The 26,300-nt window shown below is 41.8% G+C and overlaps 1 protein-coding gene across 1 annotated transcript in view; it reads right to left on the bottom strand.

Annotated features, from left to right (window-relative positions):
* Window positions 1–7,808: 7,808 nt before the first annotated feature.
* KLHL29 (kelch like family member 29) overlaps window positions 7,809–26,300 on the bottom strand; it is a 1,311,461-nt gene continuing 1,292,969 nt past the window's right edge. Inside the window, exon 16 of the mRNA XM_073625329.1 lies at window positions 7,809–22,114. Coding sequence (XP_073481430.1) covers window positions 21,931–22,114 — 184 coding nt within the window. The 3' untranslated portion in view covers window positions 7,809–21,930. The remainder of the gene's footprint in view (window positions 22,115–26,300) is intronic.

Raw genomic sequence — 26,300 nt, forward strand, 5'->3', positions numbered from 1 at the left:
CCCACCTGCGTGAGATTGTGGCCAGCACACCTACATTAGGCATATAGTTAGGTAGGATAAGAGTTATGGTTAGGCAGGGTACTGTCTCTTCAAGAGGTTCTGTGTTGCAGGTTTCGAAGATCTAATAGGATTGCTGGGAAGGTGCTGGAAGCCTGGATTGCCTATAAAGGGCAGCTGTGGTGGGGCTTATTTCCTTTCCCCCCTGGACTGGACCAGCAGCAGAAGTACTACAGGAGTTCTGAACAACAGCAGCTTACCTGAGGGGATGGAGTTGCTGGTCAGGCAGTTCCTGGGCAGAGCCGGTGAGGAATGGGGAGAAGCTTGGCTGCGCCACTGTTTGGAGACAGCTGCAGGGAGCGATGTGGATGGAGAAGCAGTGGAAGGTGCGGGCAAACAGCGGAGGAGTGCAGGCCAGTGGGTGGACGAGCCGATGGTCAGTGGGAGCATACCACCCGAATGATACAGCCCAGCAGCGGGAGGAGCCAAGGACAAAATGGTCAGCAGGAGAGAGGAGAAGGAAGGTCGAGTGGCAGCCACCGCTCGGGAACGAAGAGGCGGACCGGGTCTCTGTTGCCAGGGTGCAGTGGACGGCAGGGCTCAGCTAAAAAGCCAGCGGCGCGCAAGGCAACGGGGCGGCTGTTATAATCCAGGAGGTCGTTCAAGAGCGGTGGCATCGGGAAGAATGTCAGGTGGAGGACAGGCAGGTTATGGAGAGTGCAGTGCAAAGTCTGCTGCTGGAAGGGATGGCTCAGCAAGGAACAGGGCAGCCCCCAGTAGTTGGTGAGTGTAAACAGTTTCTTGCTCTCACTGTGCTTGTGGATTCTCTGTCTTTTTCTGGTGAAATCTTTATCTCCTGCTGTTAATTCTGTCCTTGCTGCTCCTGCTAATTCCCTGCTCTCCTCAGCCCCTGCTATTGTTTCTGGCTTTGCTTCTGCTTCTAATATATCCCAATTTGCCTCACCCCTGGTTAGGTCAGTGCAGGTTAGTGAACACAATTCTAGCACAGGGCGGGCAGCTGTAAATAGGGGTAGTGTACCTGAAGCCTGTATGAAAGATGTAATGCCATGTGAAATTTCTCCCCTAGGGTATCATTTAAGCCTGTCTGTGAAGGAGAGGATATGGAAGGGGGATTTTATAAATATTTTGTCGCTGCTCCCTTTCCATAAGGATTTTCCATGGTTACAGGCATTTTCTATCTATGCTGGAGTGATGGCCGAGAAGCACCCGGAAGTGTGCGGTGGTCTGTTCCAGCATTTGGACCATATTTTGGAAGCCTATAAAAATTTTGGGGGGCTGCTGTGGTTTTTTTATGATGAGTCATTTAGGCAGAAGTTAGCTCTTCTCCCTTCGCTCAAGTGGGGCATGAAGGACGTGGGCTTGTGGCTCAACTTAATTTTGCCCCTTAAATGGGTAATTCCTAAACAGAGTACCGCTGTCCCCACACAGGCAGTATATAGGAAGGGCTGTTATTTTGTGTTTAATGAGTAGCAATGCTGGTGGAACGCTTCATGTAAGTATAGGCACGAATGCGCTTTTTGCACAGGAGCGCACCCGGTGTCCAAATGCTTTAGGAAGAATGCTACTGCAGGGTCTACGCCAGGGCAGAGGGATATTTTTCCCAAGGACCTGCACTCCAGTGAGGCTGGAAAAAATGCGCCTGTGGCTAGACATATTTTCAAACAGGGAGAAGGCGCGTTCTCTCATTGAGGGGTTTTCATAGGGCTTTCCCTTGCCCCCTTTTGCAGGTGTCGGGTGTACGGTGGTGAATAACCTTAAGTTGGTTGACAGCTTTCCCCAAGTAGTTAAGGACAAGGTGTGGAAGGAGATTGCTGAGGGGAGTGTGGAGGGCTCTTTTAAGGACCCACCATTCAGGAATTTTCGCTTATCCCCATTGGGGGTGGTTCCTAAGAAGGAGCAGATTTCTTTCCGCCTTATTCATCACCTGTCCTTTCCAAAGGGTCACTCGTTAAACGCTGACATAGATATGTCATTATGTTCAGTTTCGTGTGCGACGTTTGAAGACGCAATTGTTAAAATTAGGTCATGTGGTCCGGGCGCTTTAATGTTCAAAGCCGATATAAAGTCGGCCTTTCGCCTTTTGTCTATCTCCCCAGTTGCTTTTAACTCCCTTGGTTTTCATGTTGACGATTGTTTCTTTTTTGACAAGTGTCTTCCCATGGGTTGCTCTTTATCCTGTTCATACTTCGAGGATTTTTCCACGTTTCTTTATTGGGTGGTTTGTTTTCAGTCGGGAGTGGACAGTGTGGTTCACTACCTGAATGACTTTTTATTTGTTGGACTGGCAGGTGGCACACTGCTGCGCGCTTTTCGGCTAATGTTGCAGTCATTTTGCATGTCGTTGGCGGAGGAGAAGAAGTGTACACCTTCATCCTCCTTGGAGTTCCTGGGGATTCACATAGATACTGTTAGGATGGAATTCAGTCTGCTTGAGACGAAGGTAGGGAAGCTGAGATTTTTGTTGGTACGTTTTCTGCAGAAGAGAATAGTTCTATTAGGTATTTTAACTTTTGCGTGTAGGATTATGCCGGTAGGCTGCATTTATTCACGGCGGCTTTCTCTTGCTATTTCGGGACTGAAGTCACCATTTGCCCATATCAGGTTGACCAACTCCCTGAAGGAGGATTTCCAGGTTTGGGCAAGGTTTTTGGAGACTTACAATGGGCGGTCCTTGTTTCAGCAGGATTTTGTATTTGCCCCGGACTTCCGTTTATTTACTGATGCGGCAGGTTCAAATGGTTTTGAAGCAATCTGGAGATCACAATGGTGTTGTGCAGCTTGGCCGGATTCCTGGATAAGCCAGAATGCCACCAAGAATGTGGTGGTTTTGGAGTTGTTCCCAATTTTGGTTGCGATTGAGCTGTGGGTAAGTTTTTTTCAAACAGGCAGATTTTGATGAAGACGGACAATAAGGGTGTCCTTTTTGCGATGGACTGTCTTTCTTCCAGCTCATTGTGGGTTATTAAAGTGTTGAGACAAATAGTATTTTTGTGTCTTAAATACAATATTTGGCTGAAAGCTAAGTACACGCCGGGGAAATTGAACACTGTTGCTAAATCCTTACCACGGTTTCAGATGGACCGTTTTTGGCAGTTGTTGCCAGAAGCAGACGAAGAGGGGACCAGGTGTCCAGATCACATGTGGATGCTGGTATGAGGTTGGCGGCTGAGGCTATCATGGGATCAGTGGCGCCTAAAACTTGGGCGGGTTATTCAGCAGCTTGGAGGAATTGGTTATCATTTGCCAGCGGTACCGGTTATAATGGCAGCATGCTGTCGGAAGGCAGGATTTTGGCCTTTGTATCATCCCTCATGCAGAAAGGTCTTTCCAGCAGTCATCTAATGAAGTCATTGGCAGGTATCTCCTTTTTCTGTTGTTTGAAAGGTTTACCTTCATGTATGTCTTATTTCTCGGTAAAGCAGGCAATTAAAGGGTACAAAAGTAGGACCTTTGTGTCAGATAGCAGGGGGCCAATTTCCTTGGAAATGCTTGGTGATCTTTGTGCAGCGACTTCAGTAGTTTGTTATTCTGAGTATGAAGCCGTTGTTCAAAACAGCTTTTGTACTGGGATTTTTTGGTGCATTCCGCATTTCTGAGCTGGTGCTGGGCTTGAAATATGGCCGCTCTGGCATCCGTTATGATCAGGTGTTGGTGGAGCAATCAGCGGTTCACATATGGCTGCAGCGTTGCAAAATGGACCGGCGTGGTAGGGGATCTTGGATTACCTTACGGGCGCAGGGCGATGTGAGGATGTGCCCAGTATCAGTAGTAAGGCAGTTCTTGGGGGTTAGGCCCCAAGGAGGTGGGCATTTCCTCATACATTTAAACTTAGTACCTCTGTTGAAATACCAGTTTAATTTTATCTTGCTAAAAATCCTTGGGTTATTGGGTTTACAGGGCTTGAAGTTCTCTTCCCATTCATTTTGGAAGCAGCCAGAAGGGGCCTGGAGCATTCAGCCATTAAGGAAATGGGGAGGTGGCGGTCTAAATGTTTTAGATTGTATATAAGGCCTAATTTGTTTGTTTCATTTTCCAGACTTACACTGAATGGTGTGGATTCTGGGGCATTCCTTTGTGCACTGGGTGCATAAAAGAACGGCTCAATGTCCTTATTCTTTGAACTTATCATTACAGCCGGAATCCTTTAAGTTGCTTTGGAAGGGTGTGCAAGGCCTTCAGTGGTATCAATTATACTTTCATTTGACAAGGTTATTTCAGGTGTTGCCTCCGCCCTCCATTTTGGTGGTTCATGTAGGGAGTAATGATTTAGGGAACATTAGGACTTTAGACTTGTTATTTATGATAAAAAGGGATCTTTACCACTTCATGATTACTTCCCCAGATACTACTATCGTATTTTTGGAAATAATTCCGCGCCTTTCTTGGCTCTCCTCGCCTCGGAGAAAAGTGATGGAAAGATGAGGAAAAGGGTGAACAGGGCCATGAAGAAATACATGCCCAGCATTGGTGGTTTGTCATATCGGCATGTGGATTTGGAGGGTGGGATTTCTGGGTTTTACAGGCCTGATGTGGTTCACCTCTCGGATGTAGATGCGGATTTATTTAATTTGGGATTACGGTCAGGGATAGAAATGGCCGCAGTGGTGGGGGTAGGCTGGTCTTGATGTCAAGTCCGGCTGGTGGGGACTGTTTGCTATATGAAGAAGGTTGTTGACTGGCTGCCCGAGCTCTGAAAACTGGGCAGTTTAATAATTTGGTAATATTATTATGAGAATAAAGTGCAATTGGATGTTTAGATGTTAAACCAATAAAAGGTGCCGCGGCCAAATATTTTGCCAAAATGTGTGGTGTGTCACATTTAAAATATGGGACCAGATTCACCGCACTAGGAAGTGGGAGTATAACTCTCGCTTAATTTATTTAAAAGACAATACCTACTTTCCCCCGGGGATGGGGGAAGTGGGAGGAAAGGAAACTGGATTTTGAATAGGGAAGCACAATTAAAAGACATTATTAATAGAGGGAAAATTCGCACATTCCAGGAATTATCAACACAAAGGGATGTAATGAAGGTAAATGGGTGGCAGTACGGCCAGCTCGTGCATTTTGTTAGAAGCTTACCTGGCTCCTTGAGGGAGGAAGTAGATTATAGACCAATAGAGAAACTATTCTGTAGGGATATAGCAAAGAGGAATATTTTGGCAGTATACAAAATTCTGTTAAATAATGGAGGAGGGGTAGTACCGCCATTCATTAGAAAATGGGAAGAAGAACTGGGAGTAACAGGTGAGAAAAGTTTGGTGGGGAGCATCTTAGGGGCAACGGATGGTACAGCAATTGATATGAAAACGACGGAGATTGACTATAAGTGCCTGGCCAGGTGGTATATGACTCCTATTAAAATCAGCAAATTCATTCCTGACAAATCACCTAATTGCTGGAGAGGGTGTGCGGCCCCGGGAACATTGGCGCATTTATGGTGGAAATGCCCAAAAATTAAAATATTCTGGCGGGAGGTGATTAAGTTGATAGAAGTGATAACGGGTAAGGTTATCCCATTTGACCCATTGGTCTGTTTGTTCCACGGGTCTGAGGGCTGTAATAGACGGTATAAAACCTCACTAATCCCGGTGTTTCTTAATTCTGCAAAGAGCGTAATCCCAAAAAAATGGCAGGAAGTGGAGGGTCCTGGGATTAGGGACAGGATTTCAAGAGTAAATGAAATTTACAGCATAGAAAAATCTGAGGGGGCAGATGGGCCATTATGCATTAACATAAGTATAGACATACTTTTACTCGCCAGGGTTATTATGAACGTGAACAGTCTGCGGGAAGAGGGGGGGGGAGGGTAGGAGTGGGAAAATAGTGGGGTTTATTACTGATTTGTATGATTTGTATACTTGGTAGAATGAATTATCCCCTCGTAGGATGGGTGTTTTTGTACTTATAATATGTAAAATTTAAATAAAGAATTAAAAAAATGTGTGGGGTGATTATTTAGCAGTATCTGGTGGTGGTTAAGGTGGGAGGGTGTGTGACCTACAATCTCATGACAAAGGGGGCACTAATTGAGGCCCCTGCGTGAGATTGTGGCCAGCACACCTACAATAGGCATATAGTTAGGTAGGATAAGAGTTATGGTTAGGCAGGGTACTGTCTCTTTAAGAGGTTCTGTGTTGAATAGGATTGCTGGGAAGGTGCTGGAAGCCTGGACTGCCTATAAAGGGCAGCTGCGGTGGAGCTTATTTCCTCCCCCCCCTGGACCGGACCAACAGCAGTACTCCCTCCCTAGTTGCGTGCACCTATTATGTGATGGAGTCACCCTGGATTTCCGGGGGCAGACAGTTTGTTATATGAAGAAGGTTGTTAACTGGCTGCCCAAGTTCTGAAAACTGGGCAGTTTAATAATTTGGTAATATTATTATGAGAATAAAGTAAGTGCAGTTGGATGTTTAGATGTTCAACCAATACAGGGGGTCCCCTAGTTACAAACATCCGACTTACAAACGACTCCTACTTACAAACGGAGGGAGAAAACAGGAAGTGAGAGGAAATCTACCCCTAGGAAGGGAAATTCACTCCTGTAAGAGAAATTATGGGGAAAAGGTACCTCCACTGATACATTATCACCAAGGCTTGTTTCCACAACAACCCAAAATTTTCAAAATCCAATTGTCATTGGGACAGAAAGTGAGGTGAAATCTTCTGAACAGGGGCACACACAGCAAAACAAATGTTACAGGGGTGTTAACCCTTCCCTATGCTATCCAAAAAGCTTAAAAATTGTTTTTTTGGCTGGAGCTACACTTAAAAAATGTACCTGTTTCGACTTACAAACAGATTCAACTTAAGAACAAACCTACAGTCCCTAACTTGTTTGTAACCCGGGGACCCCCTGTAGAAGGTGCCACGGCCAAATATTTTGCCAAAATGTATGGTGTGGTTATTTAGCAGTATCCGGGTTGTGGTTAAGGCTGGAGGGTGTGTAGCCTACAATCTCATGAGCAGGCTAAAAGTGGAGCAGTGACTTAGGAAGCTGCAAGAAATAAATGTGTCACTTGCCTAGTTATGTGAAATAGCAGGGACGTGTATAATAGAAGAGTGGGTGGACAGAATTGTTCGGCTAGCTGCTTACATCCATTTTTACCTATAAAAAAATAGGATTTTACAGAAGGAGTATGCAGAGAATGTTTATATTTTGAAAAGTGCTGCAGAAACAATGAAAATAAGTCAAATAAATGTGTATGCTCTTTAGGGGCGGGGAATGTTGCTTCTGTATATTCTGCAAAATGCTGCAGAAGCAATGAAGATAAGTCAAATGAATGTGAATGCTCCTCGGGGGCAGGGAATGCTGCTTTTGTATATTCTGCAGTGTGGAAGAAGCAATGAAAATAAGTCAAATAAATGTGTATGCTCTTTAGGGGCGAATAATGTTGCGTCTGTATATTCTGCAAAGTGCTGCAGAAGCAATGAAAATAAGTCAAATGAATGTGAATGCTCCCCGGGGGCAGGGACTGCTGCTTCTGTATATTCTGTGAAGTGATGCAGAAGCAATAAAAATAAGTCAAATAAATGTGTACATTCCTCAGGGGTAGGGAATGCTGCTTGCGTATATTCTGCAAAGTGCTGCAGAAAAAATGAGAATAAGTCAAATAAATGTGTATGTTCCTCAGGGGCAGGGAATGATGCTATTGTATGATCTGTAAAGTAGTGCGGAAGCAATGCAAATAGGTCAAATAACAGCCCAAGTTCCATAGTAGTAAAAATGAAAACAACAGCCATCAGTCTAGATCTATAAATATATTTATTATAATATAACAAGATCTTAACCAGTAACATAAACTATGTACAGTACCATTACAGATAACCCTGTTTATTTTCTATTATTCACAGAAATAGGTTGGTTTCAGTGTGAACAGATGTGTGATGCTGACTGGAGTTGTGTGTTTTGTGAGTCCTTCCTTATATGCGAACACCTCCTTTGGAGGTAAGAGACACACCAACTTGAGGAAAGAAAGTAGTTCCCATCCTGCACCAGGCAGATAGAAGCGTGTTGCACTTCCTGGCTGAAGAGTCTGAAGGGTCACCCCATAGTAGGAGAGACGGTACGTCTTATAATTGTGCTTTTTCTTTGTTCAAAGAATAAATATCACAGGAAAATGCATAATGATAAAAATCCATCACATTCAGATCTAAAGATACAAGGAGCATTCAGAAAATACAAGTTACGATGGACCTGCTGTGCATTGGTTGGCAGCCATTTTGTTCCCTGAATTGAGAATGCAGCCTATGAATATTACTGGTGCTACTGGCATTTGAGAAATAATGTTTTGGGGGGGGGGGCATTTACCCAACAAGACAGCAACAGGCTAGGAGCAATGAGGTTTATTAGGAGCTTACAATTTGATTCATACAATACATCCCTTTTCTGATGCTGGACCATACCACTTATGGGTTGTGTTTTGCTGTGTGGGACAGCAGATATGGCACTCACTAACACACAATAGAACTATCGCAATTCTTTTGATAAATAGAAGGCGTTTGAATGATAATGTGGGATCCTGGTTCTATCAGAACTTTCATGATAAATCCTCCCTACCAGACAAGTCCTTGATTTCCTTCTTCAGGGCCATGTGTAAATTGCCATAGCAAACTATTATACATCTTGAGAGATATCGTGAAAAGTAGTAAGAATCTATCACAATGACTTCCTAATGCATTATGATATAGATTGGGGCTCCATTTGCCTATGATTAAAAATTTCTAAAAAATGACAAATATATGTAACTCTCCTGATCTATATGGGATAAATGTACGACTCTACTGTGAGATTACAATGTGATGCCATGTACTGTCACATCTTTTGTACCTGTGTTTTCTTTAAATAAAGAATTTATAAAAAATAAATAAGACGTTTTTCTTTAAAGAAATCGTACTTTTTTAGTACATAAGAGTAAAATACAAAATATTGCTGCCTTATCTGTCTCTGGGTTCTTTTTTTAAACCTAAAAAGTAAAGGGGGCTGTAATTAGGAGGAGTTGTTTTTATTGGTTCTTGATGCCCATAGCCACTGAGAGGACAACCACAGTTAACAGTGTTGTCTTAGGGCTTGCTCACATCAGCCTGTACACTAAATTAGGTAATTTTAGAGTGAAGACTTGTATTTGATGTGTAGTAGCACTGAAGGGTGTGCCTTGCGTTGTTTACTTTTTTCCTTTTTACTTTATTGTAATGTCACAAAATGACATTTCATCTGTCTATATGCACCGATGCGGAGCTGCGATGGGGTGAGGTGCGCATCCCATCTCAATGCAGCATTCTGGTTTAAACAGGGTGCACAGAACACACAATCCTTTTGTGGTGGGTCTGTGCAGATTAGGGCAGATCACTGCACAAGGCGGGATCGAGCCGTTAGATTGGATTCCCCAAGTTTTGGATTCAGAAACTGCTTCTCAAACTTGAGCATTGCCTTTTATGCTATAGAAAAATTGAAGTCAGGGTTTGGACTGAATGTGTGCCCCACTTCTTCCATGGCATTAGCTGTTCAAATAGTAAAACCTTTACTTATGTAATAAAGATCAATTTTTCTTTTAATGTTTCTAGTAAGATGCTATGAATTTTGCATCCCTGAACCCTTCTCATCCTTGCTGCTTTATAAGAGCCATCTAACTGTAGTGGAAAGCAGTGGGAAGGCAGTTTGTGCCAAATCTGCTCCCTTCCTACCAGGTAGAAAATACCATAACAATGCAATCTGTATTACAAACATACAGAGCATATACATTTCACCACAATGGTGTCTCGTTCATTGTCCAGCATAATAAATGAAGTATGTAAAGTTTTCCAAAACACCTTAATAAAAAAATATATCACATTTTGGTCACTATATGGAGCTGATGATCATAGGTATTGATTTATTACAGGAAATACTTGAATAACTCATCCAACCTGCACAAATGTGTGTTACGTGCATCCAACAAATGTTTTTCAAATAGACCCAAAAATCGTAGCTTATCTCTATCCAAAGTTACACCAGCGAGGGGGCACCGTCTGTATTTTATTATGAGCACATATAGGTGGTGTATATATAAATAATGACTCCTGCTCTGCCACTAAATTGTGGATAAAGTGTTTATCAACAAAAAAAAACCCCAAACCAAGCTGCTGCTAATTACTTTACGGCCAGGCGGACATCTCAGATAAACAGCTCTGTGTGTGAACAATTTTTAACTGTATGTTCATATATTACTGGTGAGAGAACTCTCAATGGTTCTTCCAGTAATGATGCTGGACATTCTAATTGAGAAAAGCCAGGAACTGCAATTATTATTTTTTCAACTGGTGTTTGGTGGACACTTAGAAGTCTATTTATAAATGTTTGCACGGAACCTTCACCCAAGGATCACACATTTTTTCCAATTGAATCCAATTAGACAAACGTGTGGATCTTGCGTGGTAAAGTGATAAATAGACTAGCAGCTTGATACTTTTATAATTTGACTAGTTTTTTTACAAGTTTTATTTAATGTTCTGCAAATGTATTCTTTATATTAGCTGAATGGAACATCCAATGAGAATTTATACCAGCTGCGTAGTTAAAGAGAATGCTGATTCTTCTCAATGCTTTCAGATAAATATATGAAAAACTAAATTATTTTATTTTATCAATATGTGTAATGCACTAAAAGCCTTCTCTCTATGTATGGGGTGTAATTATGTATGTATATTGGGTGGTTAATTTGCTCATTACAGGCTTCTATATGTAAAACACAATGGTTGTGCCTTACGGCTTCTTCTCACTTTGTAATCTATGATACTTATTACTAACAATCTCTGAAACAACACTAAAAATGAGAAGTGAACCTCTTACCAAATTAAAAACCTCAAAAAACATTGATTACTCATACCCTATGAATAAGCTCTTAGCGAAACGCGTTAGTTGCTTGCACTTTGGATGGCTGGACCTGTCTGTTGAATTGACTAATAATAGCTTTTGAGGCTTTTAATACAGAAAGCACGTCCCCTCTCTTTTTTGGAGTTGTTACAGAGACTGTCCTTGTGGCTGACAGCTCTAGGGAACCAGCTCCTCTTATCGGTGGCAGCCTGGGGAAAATATCTATAAATGAATAAATTCAGTGCTTAGGTGTAGGCTGGGCTGCAGCCCCTCCCTTAGGGGCTCAAAAGTTTGGGGCACCACCAGTGTAAAAAATATATACAAGTGTAGGGGTAAGTGGCGCTGCCCGTTACCTAAAGAGTGACCCTCCTGTATGAGTCACTCCTCTCAGGTGAAAGTGCAATTTAACCAAGTAACATTCGGTGTAATATGTCAGTATTTCAATTTGATGTAATTGAAGGGGTTCTCACCCTATATCCTATACCAAAAAGGTATATCACTATAGTGGTCTATCACTATTGTGTGTAGGTCCCAGCTAGAACCGTGTAATTAAAAACATCAAATTCAGTGTAAAAAACACAATATGTGTGTAACACATAAAAAACGAATCGAAGTTCATCAGAAAAAAAGGGAGGAGTTCCTCCTAAATATATGCATGTTTAGATTTATATGTGTATATATATTTATTTATCTGCACATTGCACATTCTTTTATCATATTTCCGTTTGTGAGGAGTATTTAGGAGGAACTCCTCCCTTTTTTTTTCTACACTTATATATATATTTTAGCCTGTGGAAAGTGATGCACTCCCTGTGTTTCTGGTAAAACAGCAGCAGCTGTTGTAAGGAAAGCAGAGAAAAATGCACAGTAATGCAATAATAAAACAATTAGCAAGTTTGTAAAAATATGAAAGTCATATTGAAAAATATCTTTAAAGTAAATAAGGCAATAATCACTTCAATAATGTACTCTTTGAACATACACCGTGCTTTTCATTTAATATTGTGTTTTGCAAGTGTGGTTTCACACTTCAGCAGTGGAAGAAGCTGGCAGAGATTATCAAACAGCCTTCCCACTGCTTAACGAGCTTCCAGGCACCGAAATGGCTTTTACAAAGCAGGGAGGATGAGAAAGGCTGAGAAGGAGGGGAGGGAGGATGCGGGTCTCCCTCGGACATTGGCAACTTTAGTCCTCTATTCTGAATCATGGCAACACTCCGACGTGTTATCATTGCATCACTATAGCAACCTTGTGTCTTACTGGTAATAGGTATAAAAATATAATAAGGCCACAGGGTCAGGCAGAAGTTCAATGCAGAAGGAATTTTTTTTTGTATCTTTAGTAGAAATAAGAGCAACGGGTATGATTTACTTACCTCCTTTGTAGTGCATTGAATTATTTTTTTTCATATGTAACCTGGTACAAGAACACAAGAGTACGATTGCTTTTAGAGCACAGGCTGTCAACATAGAAGGTGTAGGGGGCCTCAACTGCAGCCCTTGAGGTCGCCAAGGGGCCATATGTATTATGCAGTGTATGCAACCCAACAAAAGACTGACAGGGCTCATATACATGAGGGGCACTCTCTACCATCCTCTGCAAAGCAAACCATGGTGGAACTCTTTCCAGAAGGCTGCTACCATGCATTAACAAGGTGATACTGCTGCCTCCTGAATGCCCCGTTTTTCCCTTGATCCAAAAAGGGATTTTCTATTGAAATACTGTGCCACGAGCATGAGCCAAGCATTTGGCATCCATGTAAATGGGTCACATTAGGCGACGATACTGCTCACTAAACACAACCTACTGTATAGGTTTTGCCATGCTGCGTTGCAACCTTGGCAGTGTGCTCAACTGATTTTTTTTTTTACCCCCCTTTTGTAAATGAGCAATAAGAGAGTGCAGACTTACAAGAGGAGTTGGCCAACGACTGTGGACATGCTATAACAGTGGTTGGAAACATACTGTAGGAGACAGTTAAGAAAATGGAGACATTGCAAACAAAATTGCTATAGGTCAATGCTATCATATCTCCGTTGTAAAGCAATGCTGCCACTATAGGCTGCTGGGGTGACAGGGGACACACTGCAACCCTAAAGGTCCACAGGTTGTGCACCAGAGCTCTAGACCCTTTCTTAACCTCTTTACCCTAGGGGAACCCTTGAAATAATTTTTCGTTTCCATGGAAAAACCAAATTATCTGCTAAAACCAATTCATTGGGGGACAGTTGGGAAAAATGCCCTTTATATTGGTGACCAGTGGTAAGAATGCCCCCTCTACAGTGGTGGTCAGAGTGTCACCTTTACACACAGCTAAGAAGATAATTGATATCTTGCAGCTGGCTCCACCAAGTAGGGTTGGCCCCAGAACTATGCAGGCATTGCTTAAGGAACCTCTCCAACCTCTGGAAGAACATCTAGTTAAGAATTGATATTCTAGATACTTTGCTGAAGAAAAACCTATAAAACTACAAGTATCTCATGCTGCCAGCTACTACAAATTTTATGTATATAAATATTAATCTTTTTAATTTACAGTGATTTAAATATAAATTTTTCTTAATCAGCTTACAAAATGGCTGCTTCACCGTTTTTGTCACTGGCAGGTGCACTTCATGTGATGGTAAACTGCAACTAGACTGTCAGTTATTATATCCTATCTGAACCCAGTGATTTGATTGGAAGGTCACTGAAAACAAGCTAGCCTAGCGGAATTCACAAAAAAAGTTTTGCATTCCATACAAACAAATTTATGTCATGAGGATATTATCAATAACAAGATTATTTTGGACATAAGAATGTTTTTGCTCCATTATTAGTATACTTAAAAGCGACTACAAATTCAAACGCTCTTATTGCACGTAATGGAGGAAGCTATCATAGAGCTAAAATTATTCAAAATATATTACTGTATGTCATAATGAACAAAATACATCATCTAAATAACTGAAAATGTTTAAAATAAAAACTGCATCCAATCTGTTTTGTGGCAAAATAGACTTGAAGTAAATGTATTCATATCCTTTGTAATATAATCTGGGACATCATTGATATTGGAACCAAAGCGGTAAATTACATCAACAGACTTACAGAAGTGAAAATAACTATTAATACAAAATAATATATTAAATTGGACATTATTTTGAGGATAGTGGATTCGGCATTGCCAACAAATAATATCTATAATTAAATAATAAAATAATATTTTAATCTTTTCTTAAAGATATAGCAAAATAATACAGGTTACTGTTTTAGCAGGTTTTACTCCTTCAAGTGTCAATGTAAATGTTCAGCATCGTTTATAGAAAAGTAAAAACGCAAAAACAAAAAAAAAAAAACTTTTTTTTTTTTTTTGTTGAGTAATATATTATACTTTTGGCAAAGAAGACATGGCAGAAAGAAGGAGCATGCGACCACCATGCTACAGTCCAACATTAGGGCCCATTCACAGTGTGGAGGTGCGTTATTTTATACATCAGCTTGTACTGAATTAACGCAGCTCACTCATTTTAAAGAAGCTGTCAAAACTTTGCAAAATAACTTTGTACAAAATAACACACCTGTACCATTTCTCCAAACACAGACCACCACAATGCACAGAGCAAAGAACGCTATAACAGGTGCTTTGTGGTGCGCGGTGTGTTTGCGTTTAGGCGCAATTTAAAATGAATGTCAGCACAGTACAACACACATAGATCCATGTGTTAATTTGCATTGTGGTTATATATGTGAATATGACCTAAAGTAGTGTTTTAAAAACATCACCAGCTAAGCCAACTTTTTTTTTTTTTTTTTTAAACCAAGACCTAAAATAAAGTTTTTTTAAATTTTAATTACATTTCAGCTACATAGTGCCCAGGCATAATGTAGCAGTCAGTTTCTCTTTAGAGCCGGTTCACACGGGGGCGACTTGTCAGGCGACCTAGCCGCCTGACAAGTCGCCTCCCGTTCTGTACAATGGAACCGTTCTAATCGGAGCGACGCAAGTCGCTCCGACTTAGAAGATAGGTTCCTGTACTACTTTGGGGGCGACTTGCATAGACTTCTATACAGAAGTCGTCTTGCAAGTCGCCGCGGCAGTCGTGTGCAGGTCGCCTCGGTGAGGCGACCTGCAAGTCGTGCCGCTTCTAATGTGAACCGGCGCTTAACAGTGAGAGTTTTTAAAAGAAGCAACATTTACAAACTTTGTCAGGTGACCACTGTCCAGTGGAAGCGATCGCTGGCTAGAAACCAAACTGCTCAGTCTCTTGCAACAACTGTTGCAGCTATCAGTATATATCTGTACATGTTTCTGACTTGGGGGCCTAGGTAACAAATCACAGGTTGACTGTATGGTAGGCCTTAAGGTGAACCTGTCAAGTAATGACTATGTGTCTAAGCTAACAAAACCTCTTAAGTACTGGAGGCCCTTTCTTTATTGATGTGGATTTCAAACCTAGACTGTATACAGAACCCACCTAATGCTAGCTCTGCCCCTGCTATTTAAAAGTCCAATGTCGTAACTCCTGCTGACCTCTGCGGTTCTAACACTGGACTATTTATTAAGCTGTGGGGTCGGGCTTAGCCCCAGAAGGTGCTTAATACTGACTTATGCATAATTCAAGGCCTACAATTAAAGGGGCTCTTCAGAGACAAAGTAACAGATCTGGAGATTCCCACAGTAATGCCCCGTACACACAGTCGGATTTTCCGACAGGAAATGTTCGATAGGAGAAATTCCGACCTTGTGTAGGCTCCATCGGACATTTTCCATCTGTCACACAAAATTTGAGAGCTGGTTCTCAACTTTTCCAACAACAAAATCTCACAATTCCGACGCACAAAGTTCCAACGGAATCAAGCAGAAGAGCCGCACTGGCTATTGAACTTCATTTTTCTCGGCTCGTCGTACGTGTTGTACGTCACCGCGTTCTTGACGTTCGGAATGTCCGACAACATTTGTGTGACCATGTCTATGCAAGACAAGTTTGAGCCAACATCCGTCGGAAAAAATCCATGGATTTTGTTGTCGGAATGTCCGATCGTGTATACGCGGCAGTACTGGTGCTAGCTTAGATACTTTTTAGGTCCACTTTAATAAGTTTGATGAATAGTAAAAAAGATAACAGGCACAGAAAATAACTTTTAAACTTTGCAGAACTTTTAAGAATTAATAAAATGCCCTCATGCAGTGGTATTGCTGGTTATAATTGAAAAGACAGTCATTGTTCTCAGTTCCTCCCACCCCATACAGTCCTCAGCTGTTGTAAGTAGCCAAATCGGTGTGTTTGCAGTAGCAGTGAGCTTCTAGGTGCTCATAGAAACTTGAATAGTCACTGAATGCCAGTGGTGTCTGGGTGTCCATGACAGCAGTGACCGAACAGTAACAAAAATGATCCTGCTGAAAAGCTGCTGTATAGGGCTGATCATTGTTCACAAAGGCAAAAAATGAATCCTTAAAGTGCACCTTCACCCTCTCCCACACATTCCTTCCATTCCACCCTTCCTCCTATCCTGCAGAAGTATTGCACAGTTTTTTTCTTACCTTAGGGCAATGATGTGTACACTGCCCACTGTGCCTCCCGGGATATATTTGTCACTTATCCCAAGAGGCATAGCCTTTTATTCAAGGAAAGGAGAAAGGGGTGGGCCTACCAGTGCATCATTGAGAGGCCCGTCCACTGAACGAGCGTGCCACTCGATAATGTCAGAGAGATCATGGCGGTGCGGGACTAAGCAGTAGCAGGGCATGAGAGGATCTCAGCGGGATAAGGCTGGGGGGGTGGGAATCGGCCAGAGGTATGCTTTATGGGTATAGGTATGCGATTAGCTTTTTGAATAATGGCGGAGAGCACCCGCCTTGATTCTTATGTGTTGATAGCAAATCATATATGTGAGAATGGAATTTAACTTTTTTTTTAGGTCTGAAAAACTTTGAAGAGGTAGAATCTCTGTCAGGTTCCCCTTCAACTTTGAAGAGGTAGAATCTCTGTCAGGTTCCCCTTCAACTTTGAAGAGGTAGAATCTCTGTCAGGTTCCCCTTCACTTCCTGTTCCAGTGACCACCTGTCACAAATACAAAAAGTTAAGGGAAGCCTACCAGACAACAATACAACCCTGGCAAAGGTTCTAACTCTTCCTTGCCCTATCTAAAACAGAAAAATGGGCTAAAATTTCTCTTTAAAGGTTATCTAAATCCATGATCTTGTGATCTCTGAAGCACCTCACCGCTCTGTGACAGTAATTACCTTGAATACCACATATAAGGGCAGGCTGTGCAACTAAGAGAGAAAAGCTGCCTCTGCCTTTTACCATGAACCATTAGTGGCTGGCTGTGCAGGTTCTCAATGAAACTGCAAAATTAAGAATGACGTTGACCATCAGCCTTTAATCCCATCACATAAATCCATGGAAGGCATTTATAGAGTACATGAACACTGTATGGAGTCTGATGCCTTTCCTATTAGATGAAGCTCATTAGTAGCTGGGGCACTTCTGCGAGGGTCATTCATTGTACATTCTTAAACAGGACCCTAAGAATTATTCCCAAATTGTACCAATCTGGATTCAAATAATTATGAAATTTTGTTATTCACCCATAAGAATCAAGGTTTACCTGATTTGTGCAATTTGTTCACTTTATATCACCTTGTACATGAGCGGCTGATGTACGTTTGCATCTGGTGCCCATGTGTACTAGCTCCTCAAGGTAAATCAGTATCTATTTTTGAGTTTTGCTGGTAGGTTAATTGGATCCTGTCTAAATTGGCCCTAGTATGTATGAATGTGAGTTAGGGACTTTTAAATTGTAAACTCCTTGAGGGTAGGGACTGATGTAAATGTATAATATATATGTAAAGCGCTGTGTAAATTGACAGCGCTATATAAGTACCTGAAATAATAGTAACCCAGAAGTGGTTGTAAAATAATTGCATTCACTAACAGATGCAGTATTTTCATGTCCACCTCTGATCAGATATGACCTAATCAACAGCGAATGGTCTCTGTAGATTGCGGGTAGAATTGCACAATGATATTGAATGTAGCATGAGATATTGTTCTTCTTACTGGTAACTTTGATTAAAGAGGTATAGAAAATAAATATACATATTTGTATATTCTGTTTGATGAGCTGGTGGCAGATTTTTTTTTTTTTATAGTTGTTGATGAAATAGCTAGCTGTTATAGCCTCCAAAATCTCACCTTCATATATGTAATTACACATTTAATATATATGTGTCTTTTAATGATATTTTACTAGTAGTAGCAGGAAATTCCATTTCATTAAGATCTGCAGGAAGACTAATATTTTACTGGAAATTATGTGGTCTAACCATTGGTTGAACCTAAAATTATTTAAATACATGTTAGGTTAAGAAAGGGAAACAGTTTGTCATAACAGCCAACTAAAGATGCACATAACTTTCTATAAACTAGATTTTGATGACTTATTTGGTTTGCACTTGTATGAATACAACATAGGAAGCCAACTATCAAAGTATGAGGATATGTTTGAGTGGCTGTAAGAGTACTGCCCCGTACACACGGTCGGATTTTCCGATGGAAAATGTCCGATCGGAGCGTGTTGTCGGAAATTCCGACCATGTGTGGGCTCCATCGGACATTTTCCATCGGATTTTCCGACACACAAAGTTGGAGAGCAGGAGATAAAATTTTCCGATAACAAAATCCGTCAAAATTCCGATCGTGTGTACACAAATCCGACGCACAAAGTGCCACGCATGCTCAGAATAAATAAAGAGATGAAAGCTATTGGCCACTGCCCCGTTTATAGTCCCGACGTACGTGTTTTACGTCACCGCGTTTAGAACGATCGGATTTTCCGACAACTTTGTGTGACCGTGTGTATGCAAGACAAGTTTGAGCCAGCATCCGTCGGAAAAAATCCTAGGATTTTGTTGTCGGAATGTCCAAACAAAGTCCGACCGTGTGTACGGGGCATAAGTCAACCGAAGTTCTGGGTGGACCCTGGAAGGTGGAAGTCCCTCAGGGTTTTTATTTGTCTTGATGACTTGATGTTTGTGAGATCTATGTCTTTGACTGTCCATTAGTCTATGAACCAGAGAATGCAGAAGGACCTGGACTAGGCTTGTGATGGCCATGAGAGCCAATGACAGGGGGAACCCTAGCCAACATTTCTTAAAGGGAGAATATGAGGCGGAAATCCCTGACAGATGAAAGAATCATGTTGGTAATTTACAGGCATCCATCCATAACTGCAAGAAGAGACATCTGATCTATTGTTTTGTAGGAAGCTGCTGATTCCATTATTCTGTGAGAAGTTGGGAATGTGGGTTAAACTTGTTTTAACTAGTTTTGGGGCTGATATATATATATATCTATATATATAGATATATATCTATATATATAGATATATATATATATAGATATATATCTATATATATAGATATATATCTATATAAATATATTTATATAGATATATATATATATATATAGAAGACAAAGGGCTATTTGAGTTGGATCCAGAACTCAAGAAGAATATTTTGAATCAACGACTATCGCCTCCAGGTATTTCCATTCTAATGGAATTGTGACTCCCCTGGACTGAATGCTGTATTTATCTATTTTCATCATCTGTAATACATCTTTAAACCAAGCTAAGTAAATTCCTTTTATTGTTATACTTTTGAGTGGTCTGAAATTATTGTACCATATCCACATATCTGAAAGGTTAAACATAGGAATTATTAAGTAATAAAGCTATTACAGCTGGACATATGGTCCTCATAGCAAGGTCAGTACATTTTTTAGACATCAATTGATTTCTACATAGTGATAGAGATTAACAAAGGCATTTCTGATGAAAGCTGCCTTTAGATATACAGTATTTAGGAGTATGTGACTGCTACAAACTGCTCTACCATGCTATATAGCTAAAGCCTGCAGCTATACTGCCATCATCAGTGTCACTCCTCCCGCTTTAAAATCCTCCACCTGACATCTTAGGATGATAGCACTCTGCAGTGTCTGACAATCTGATTGGTGCACAATGCTCACTCTTCCACTCTCGACCTGATTTTACATAATAGCAAATTAAAGATCGATTTCTGGCAATTTTAACTAGCAGTGTCAGAAAAATATATTTATCAGTTTTTACCTTATTTTCTCCATTTGAACCAAAAGTTTTGTTTTAATATCTCAATACCATTCCAAGTTATCAGTCCTACAAAAGTTAGTGTTTGGTGTCTTTATCTATGGGGAACATTTCAAATAAATGAGGTAAAATGTTTGTCTTCATGCTACATATAAAATGTCTGTTTGTAGAAGAAAGAAAGCAGAAGCTGTTATTTCTACATAGCTGTGCTGATGTGTGATTGTTTAAAGGGTTAATTCACCTTTACCAAAAAAGACTGTCTATGCGGATAAGGGACGCCTGTAGTTAAAAACAATCTGCGCAGCTTTGACTAAAGTTAAATAATGCCCTTGCTTTAGGTGTAGGCCAGTTATGCACCTCCCGAAGCCTAGCTGAAAAACAAGAACTGGCATCATCCTGTCTTGCCTTGTTGATTGGACGTTGCCAAGACACTCCCAGCACATTAAACCCCCCCCTTTTATGCTCTCTCTTTCCCCTGTCGGAGGAGCTTTGAGGTCAGTGATGCTGTGATGGTGAAGATAGTGTAAGAGGTATACAGGGCCTTGAGAGCTCACTCCTGTGATGGTGGGAATGAGAAGTAACTGCTGTTTTTTTTTTTTTAGCAATGTACTAGCAACAAGGCAGGATTGGATAATGCCAACTCTGGAAGTTTTTGGCAAGACTTCAAGAGGCACAGAAATGGCATACACCTATAGCAAGGGCATTATTAAACTTTAGTCAAAGTTGCACAGCTTGTTCTTATCTACGGGTGCTACTTACCTCCATAGGCAGATTTTCGGTAAAGGTGAACCAACTATTTAATAGTTCTGGGCAAATTAAAAGTATTGTCTACCGGCCGTCAAAAATGTCTGTCCGGGCACACGCGATACCGTGACCTGCTAAATTTCACACAATGCTTTGTGTTCTCTTTCTGCTATGAGCCACCTTGCAAAGCATACTGGGAACATAAAAACCCCCAAGAAAACCAAAAAAATCTCCCTTGTTGGATTACCAATAACTTTGAAAGCGGATGTCTTGTACAAACTGATAGCCTGCCCATAGTATGCACTAGTTTTGACCTTTAGAATGGGTAAAGCGTCATATTCAGACTCTTTATGCACCACATGACCGGTTGCCGCTGGATACAGCTAATCATGCTTATTCAGTAACCTCTGCAAGGAGCAAAACACAATAACCCAAAGCAACCAATCTGAAGTCTTGTTACTGAAAGCACAAGATGCAATATGATTGGTTGCGTTGGGTGCTATGGGGTACTGTCCTCTGCCCCTTGCAATGTTTTTTTGAATAGGCCCACATGTATAATTGCATTAAAAAATAAGCTTGCGTGTTCTGACAAACTGTTTCTTTTCCACCTGCCTGGCTAATGCTATATATGTGTAAGAATAAGCAAAAGCCATTAAAAAAAAACAAACACCCACTTTCCCAAGAATGAGATGCTTAGCAGTACTATACCAAACAGTCATCAGAAAAAAACCCCCCAAAAAAACGAAATCCCATCCTCACGTCTATTAGTAAAATACACATCCGCCCTCCCCAAACCCTAATTCACTGAACCCATGTAAAAAATATGGGAATCTATTGCACCTAAGGTGTCCACGTGTTCCACTATGCCGCCTAGTGACACGTCAGCCTTAGTAACTTACAATATAGTACATAGTATGGAGCCCAATGCTCCAGCATCACCCAGAGGAGTAGGTGATCTTCTACATTCAATGTAGATTGTATTCAAAACCTGCAGAGAAAATGAAAACAAAAATGTCCTTTATCATACTTGTAAATAACCCAAAAAAATGCAGTTGAAGCAGAAAAAAAAAAAAATTGATTACCCGCTTCACATTTGGCACAAATGCCATTGAAACGGTAAAAATCAAACAGAAAAAAAAATTGTACATGTAGTAAAACATCTTCGGCTAAGGAGACAGTTCATCTGTGTTTTTTTTGTTTTGTCAACCACTCTGAATGTATTTCTTGATGACTACACATCCGTGGCGGAAGAGAGGGCAAGGCATGTTGGATAATAAAGTCCAAGTGTTGGATTTGGGGTCGTAGTATTCCATGTTTCCAAGTGCAGGACCCTCGCTGCTGACTATTCCACCTGTAGCATAGATCTTTCCTTCCAGGACCACGGCGCTGTAAACACAGGACATGGTGTGAGAGATGACAATTTATAAGAGGACCGGTTACATGAACTGCCAATAAAAATATAGAGTATGAATCTATGAGATGTAGGACTGGAATACATTACAATATATGTAAACCCAACGACTATTTGTCAGTATGTCTGTATACAGTTTTGTTTAGGGAATCAATGTTTGTGAATCTGTTGCAAAGTCAGATAGATACACTATATTGTCAAAAGTATTGAGACGCCTAACTTTAAAAGCATCCCGTAGGGTTCAATATTGAGTTGGCCCACCCTTTGCAGCTATAACAGCTTGAACTCTTCTGGAAAAGCTGTCCACAAGATTTAGGAGTGTGTCTATGGGAATGTTTGACCATTCTTCCAGAAGCACATTTGTGAGATCAGGCACTGATGTTGGACGAGAAGACCAAGCTCACAGTCTCCACACTAATTCATCCCAAAGGTGTTCTATTGGATTGAGGTGCAGGCCAGTCAAGTTCCTTCACCCTAAACTCGCTCATCCATGTATTTATGGACCTTCCTTTGTGCACTGGTCCAATTTATTTGGTGGAGGGGGGATTATGGTGTGGGGTTGTTTTTCAAGGGTTGGGCTTGGCCCCTTAGCTCTAGTTAAGGGAACTCTTAAGGCATCAGCATACCAAGACATGTTGGACAATTTCATGCTCCCAACTTTGTGGGAACAGTTTGGAGATGGCCCCTTCCTGTTCCAACATGACTGCGCACCGTTGCACAAAGCAAGGTCCATAAAGACATGGATGAGGGAGTTTGGTGGAGGAACTTGACTGGTCTGCACAGAGTCCTGACCTCAACCCAACAGAACAGCTTTGGGATGAATTAGAGTGGAGTCTGTAAGCCAGGCCTTCTTGTCCACATCAGTGCCTGACCTCACAAATGCGCTTCTGGAAGAATGGTCAAACATTCCCAAAGACACACTCCTAAACCTTGTGGACAGCCTCCCCAGAAGAGTTGACACTGTTATAGCTGCAAAGGGTGGGCCAACTCAATATTGAATGTCCCCAATTTTGTCCCCAGTTAAAACAATGTGGCCCTCAGCTCTGCCCAGCTTTAGTAATGGTGTAATTAGTCTTAGCAACATTTCTGTGAATGGCCTGGAGCAGGAGGAGAGAAGGAGGAATGGTCCTGGATAGATAAGGGGATGATAAATAGATAGATGATAATTAAGAAATGTTGATAGGGAGATGATAGATAGATCTGGAATAAAGTTGGAGAAGTTGGGTAGACTTGGTATGACGCGGGCTGAGCTGCTCTGGTATTTGCTCAGCTGCTGTCTGGCGTCTGTTCCTCTGTTGTTCTTGCACTGCACAAGTTGGAAAATTCTATGCAGTTCTGGGCTTTTGGGACCCCAATAGATGCTAATGAGTGTTTCATGTAGAAGATAAATTGGGCTGTCAATCTGATCTCAACAATGCATGTTGGGAGGATGTAGCAGCACACAGTATAGATGATCATTTGCAATGAGGTACTGAGCAGTACGGGTAATAGTGGATGGAGGGGGGGCACCTGTCACCCGGCAAGGCTTAACTCTCCTCGGCATCACACATTCATATGTGAAAGCTAATCCCGCCAGGAGACCAAACTTCTCCCGCTTATCTGGCTGTCTCTCCATTTAGTAGATGAGGATGATTTGATAAATATTTAGAGAAAACACTGTCTTGTAAATTATCTGGATAACAGCTGTGAATTCACAGGCAGCTGGCACCGAGTGGCACAGCAGCAGATGGAGCCTGCCACTCACTCAGATTAATGGCCATCACTGGCTTCCAGGACCAGGAAATGGGCAATATGAATGTAAACCAGGGGAAGGGAAAGTGTCTGCGTTGTCAATGGCAACCAATCAGACTCCAGATGTGTGTATACAAATACATAAACAGACATATTTGCAAGTCTGCAAATAGAGATGATGCGGTAAACACCTTTCACCAGTATATACCAATAGGCATGGATGTTAAAGGAAAAGTTTGGCTTTTGAAAAAAATGAAATAAATGTACATTTAAAAATGTGCATTTAATTTTTGCTGTAGGAGCCTGTAAAGCATTGCACCAGTGATCAGCAGATCGCTGCTGCCATGCAGGTTTCCTGCAGATCCGCAGTGTATCCGCTTGCTCGTACCTCATACGGGCAAGCCGATACACTTTGACAGGAATAATAAATGAACTACCATAGCGCTCACAGTGCTATGATAGTACATTGAGAACTACAGGCCAGTCAAGTTCCTCCACCTTGCTATGTGCACTGGTCCAATTAATTTGGTGGAGGGGGAATTATGGTGTGGGGTTGTTTTTCAAGGGTTGGGCTTGGCCCCTTAGTTGCAGTAAAGGGAACTCTTAAGGCATCAGCATACCAAGACATTTTGGACAATTTCATGCTCCCAACTTTGTGGGAACAGTTTGGGGGTGGTCCCTTCCTGTTCCAACATGACTGCGCACCAGTGCACAAAGCAAGGTCCATAAAGACATGGATGAGCGAGTTTGGGGTGGAGGAACTTGACTGGCCTGCACAGAGTCCTGACCTCAACCTGATAGAACACCTCTGGGATGAATCAGAGTGGAGACTACGAGCCAACATCAGTGCCTGATCTCACAAATGCACTTCTGGAAGAATGGTCAAACATTCCCATAGACACACTCCTAAACCTTGTGGGCAGCCTTCCCAGAAGAGTTGAAGCTGTTATAGCTGCAAAGGGTGGGCCATCTCTATACCGAACCCTACAGACTAAGACTGGGATGCCATTAAAGTTCATGTGTGTGTAAAGGCAGGCTTCCCAATACTTTTTTGGGGGTCAGTGTGTGCAGGGAGCAGTGAGAGCTGCTCACAGGCATCGTACTGTTCAGGTCAGGACAGACTAAGGCCCGAGCCCGAGAGAGAGTCCATGAGGGACAGAGTAGCTAGGAGCTAGGGAGCTACAAGGAAGATGCAGAGCTGAGGTACAGCATGTGTGCACAAGCACTGGCCTTGTTTGATGGTCAGGAGGACCAAGAGGTACTACTCAGAGCTGTAACGCTGCCACAAGAGAGCCAGGACGCTGAATGTTATATTTTGTTCATATTGATGGTGGGAACTCCCCTGTGTGGGAAGACATACCTGTGTGAACTTTTGATGTTCTTTTAAATAAAAGTGGGCAGGAAAGACCTAAAACGTATCTCTGGCATGAAGTGAACTCACTGTTTTGGCATTACCATTGAGCTACAAAACCCCAACTTGCCACAATATATACAGTATCTCACAAAAGTGAGTACACCCCTCAATTTTTTGTAAATATTTTATTATCTTTTCATGTGACAACACTGAAGAAATGACACTTTGCTACAATGTAAAGTAGTGAGTGTACAGCTTGTATAACAGTGTAAATTTGCTGTCCCCTCAAAATAACTCAACACACAGCCATTAATGTCTAAACCGCTTGCAACAAAAGTGAGTACACCCCTAAGTAAAAATGTCCAAATTGGGCCCAATTAGCCATTTTCCTTCCCCGGTGTCATGTGACTCGTTAGTGTTACAGGGTCTCAGGTGTGAATGGGGAGCAGGTGTGTTAAATTTGGTGTTATCGCTCCCACTCTCTCATACTGGTCACTGGAAGTTCAACATGGCACCTCATGGCAAAGAACTCTCTGAGGATCTGAAAAAAAGAATTGTTGCTCTACATAAAGATGGCCTAGGCTATAAGATGATTGCCAAGACCCTGAAACTGAGCTGCAGCATGGTGGCCATGACCATACAGCGGTTTAACAAGACAGGTTCCACTCAGAACAGGCCTCGCCATGTTCGACCAAAGAAGTTGAGTGCACATGCTCAGCGTCATATCCAGAGGTTGTCTTGCATTGCTGCAGAGGTTGAAGGGGTGGGGGGTCAGCCTGTCAGTGCTCAGACCATACACTGCATCAAATTGGTCTGCATGACTGTTGTCCCAGATGTAAACCTCTTCTAAAGATGATGCACAAGGAAGCCCGCAAACAGTTTTCTGAAGACAAGCAGACTAAGGACATGGATTACTGGAACCATGTCCTGTGGTCTGATGAGACCAAGATAAACTTATTTGGTTCAGATGGTGTCAAATGTGTGTGGTGGCAACCAGGTGGGGAGTACAAAGACAAGTGTGTCTTGCCTACAGTCAAGTATAGTGGTGGGAGTATCATGGTCTGGGGCTGCATGAG

The sequence above is a fragment of the Aquarana catesbeiana genome, linkage group LG04 (assembly GCF_042186555.1).
Source record: "Aquarana catesbeiana isolate 2022-GZ linkage group LG04, ASM4218655v1, whole genome shotgun sequence".
In the NCBI taxonomy this organism is placed as follows: domain Eukaryota; kingdom Metazoa; phylum Chordata; class Amphibia; order Anura; family Ranidae; genus Aquarana; species Aquarana catesbeiana.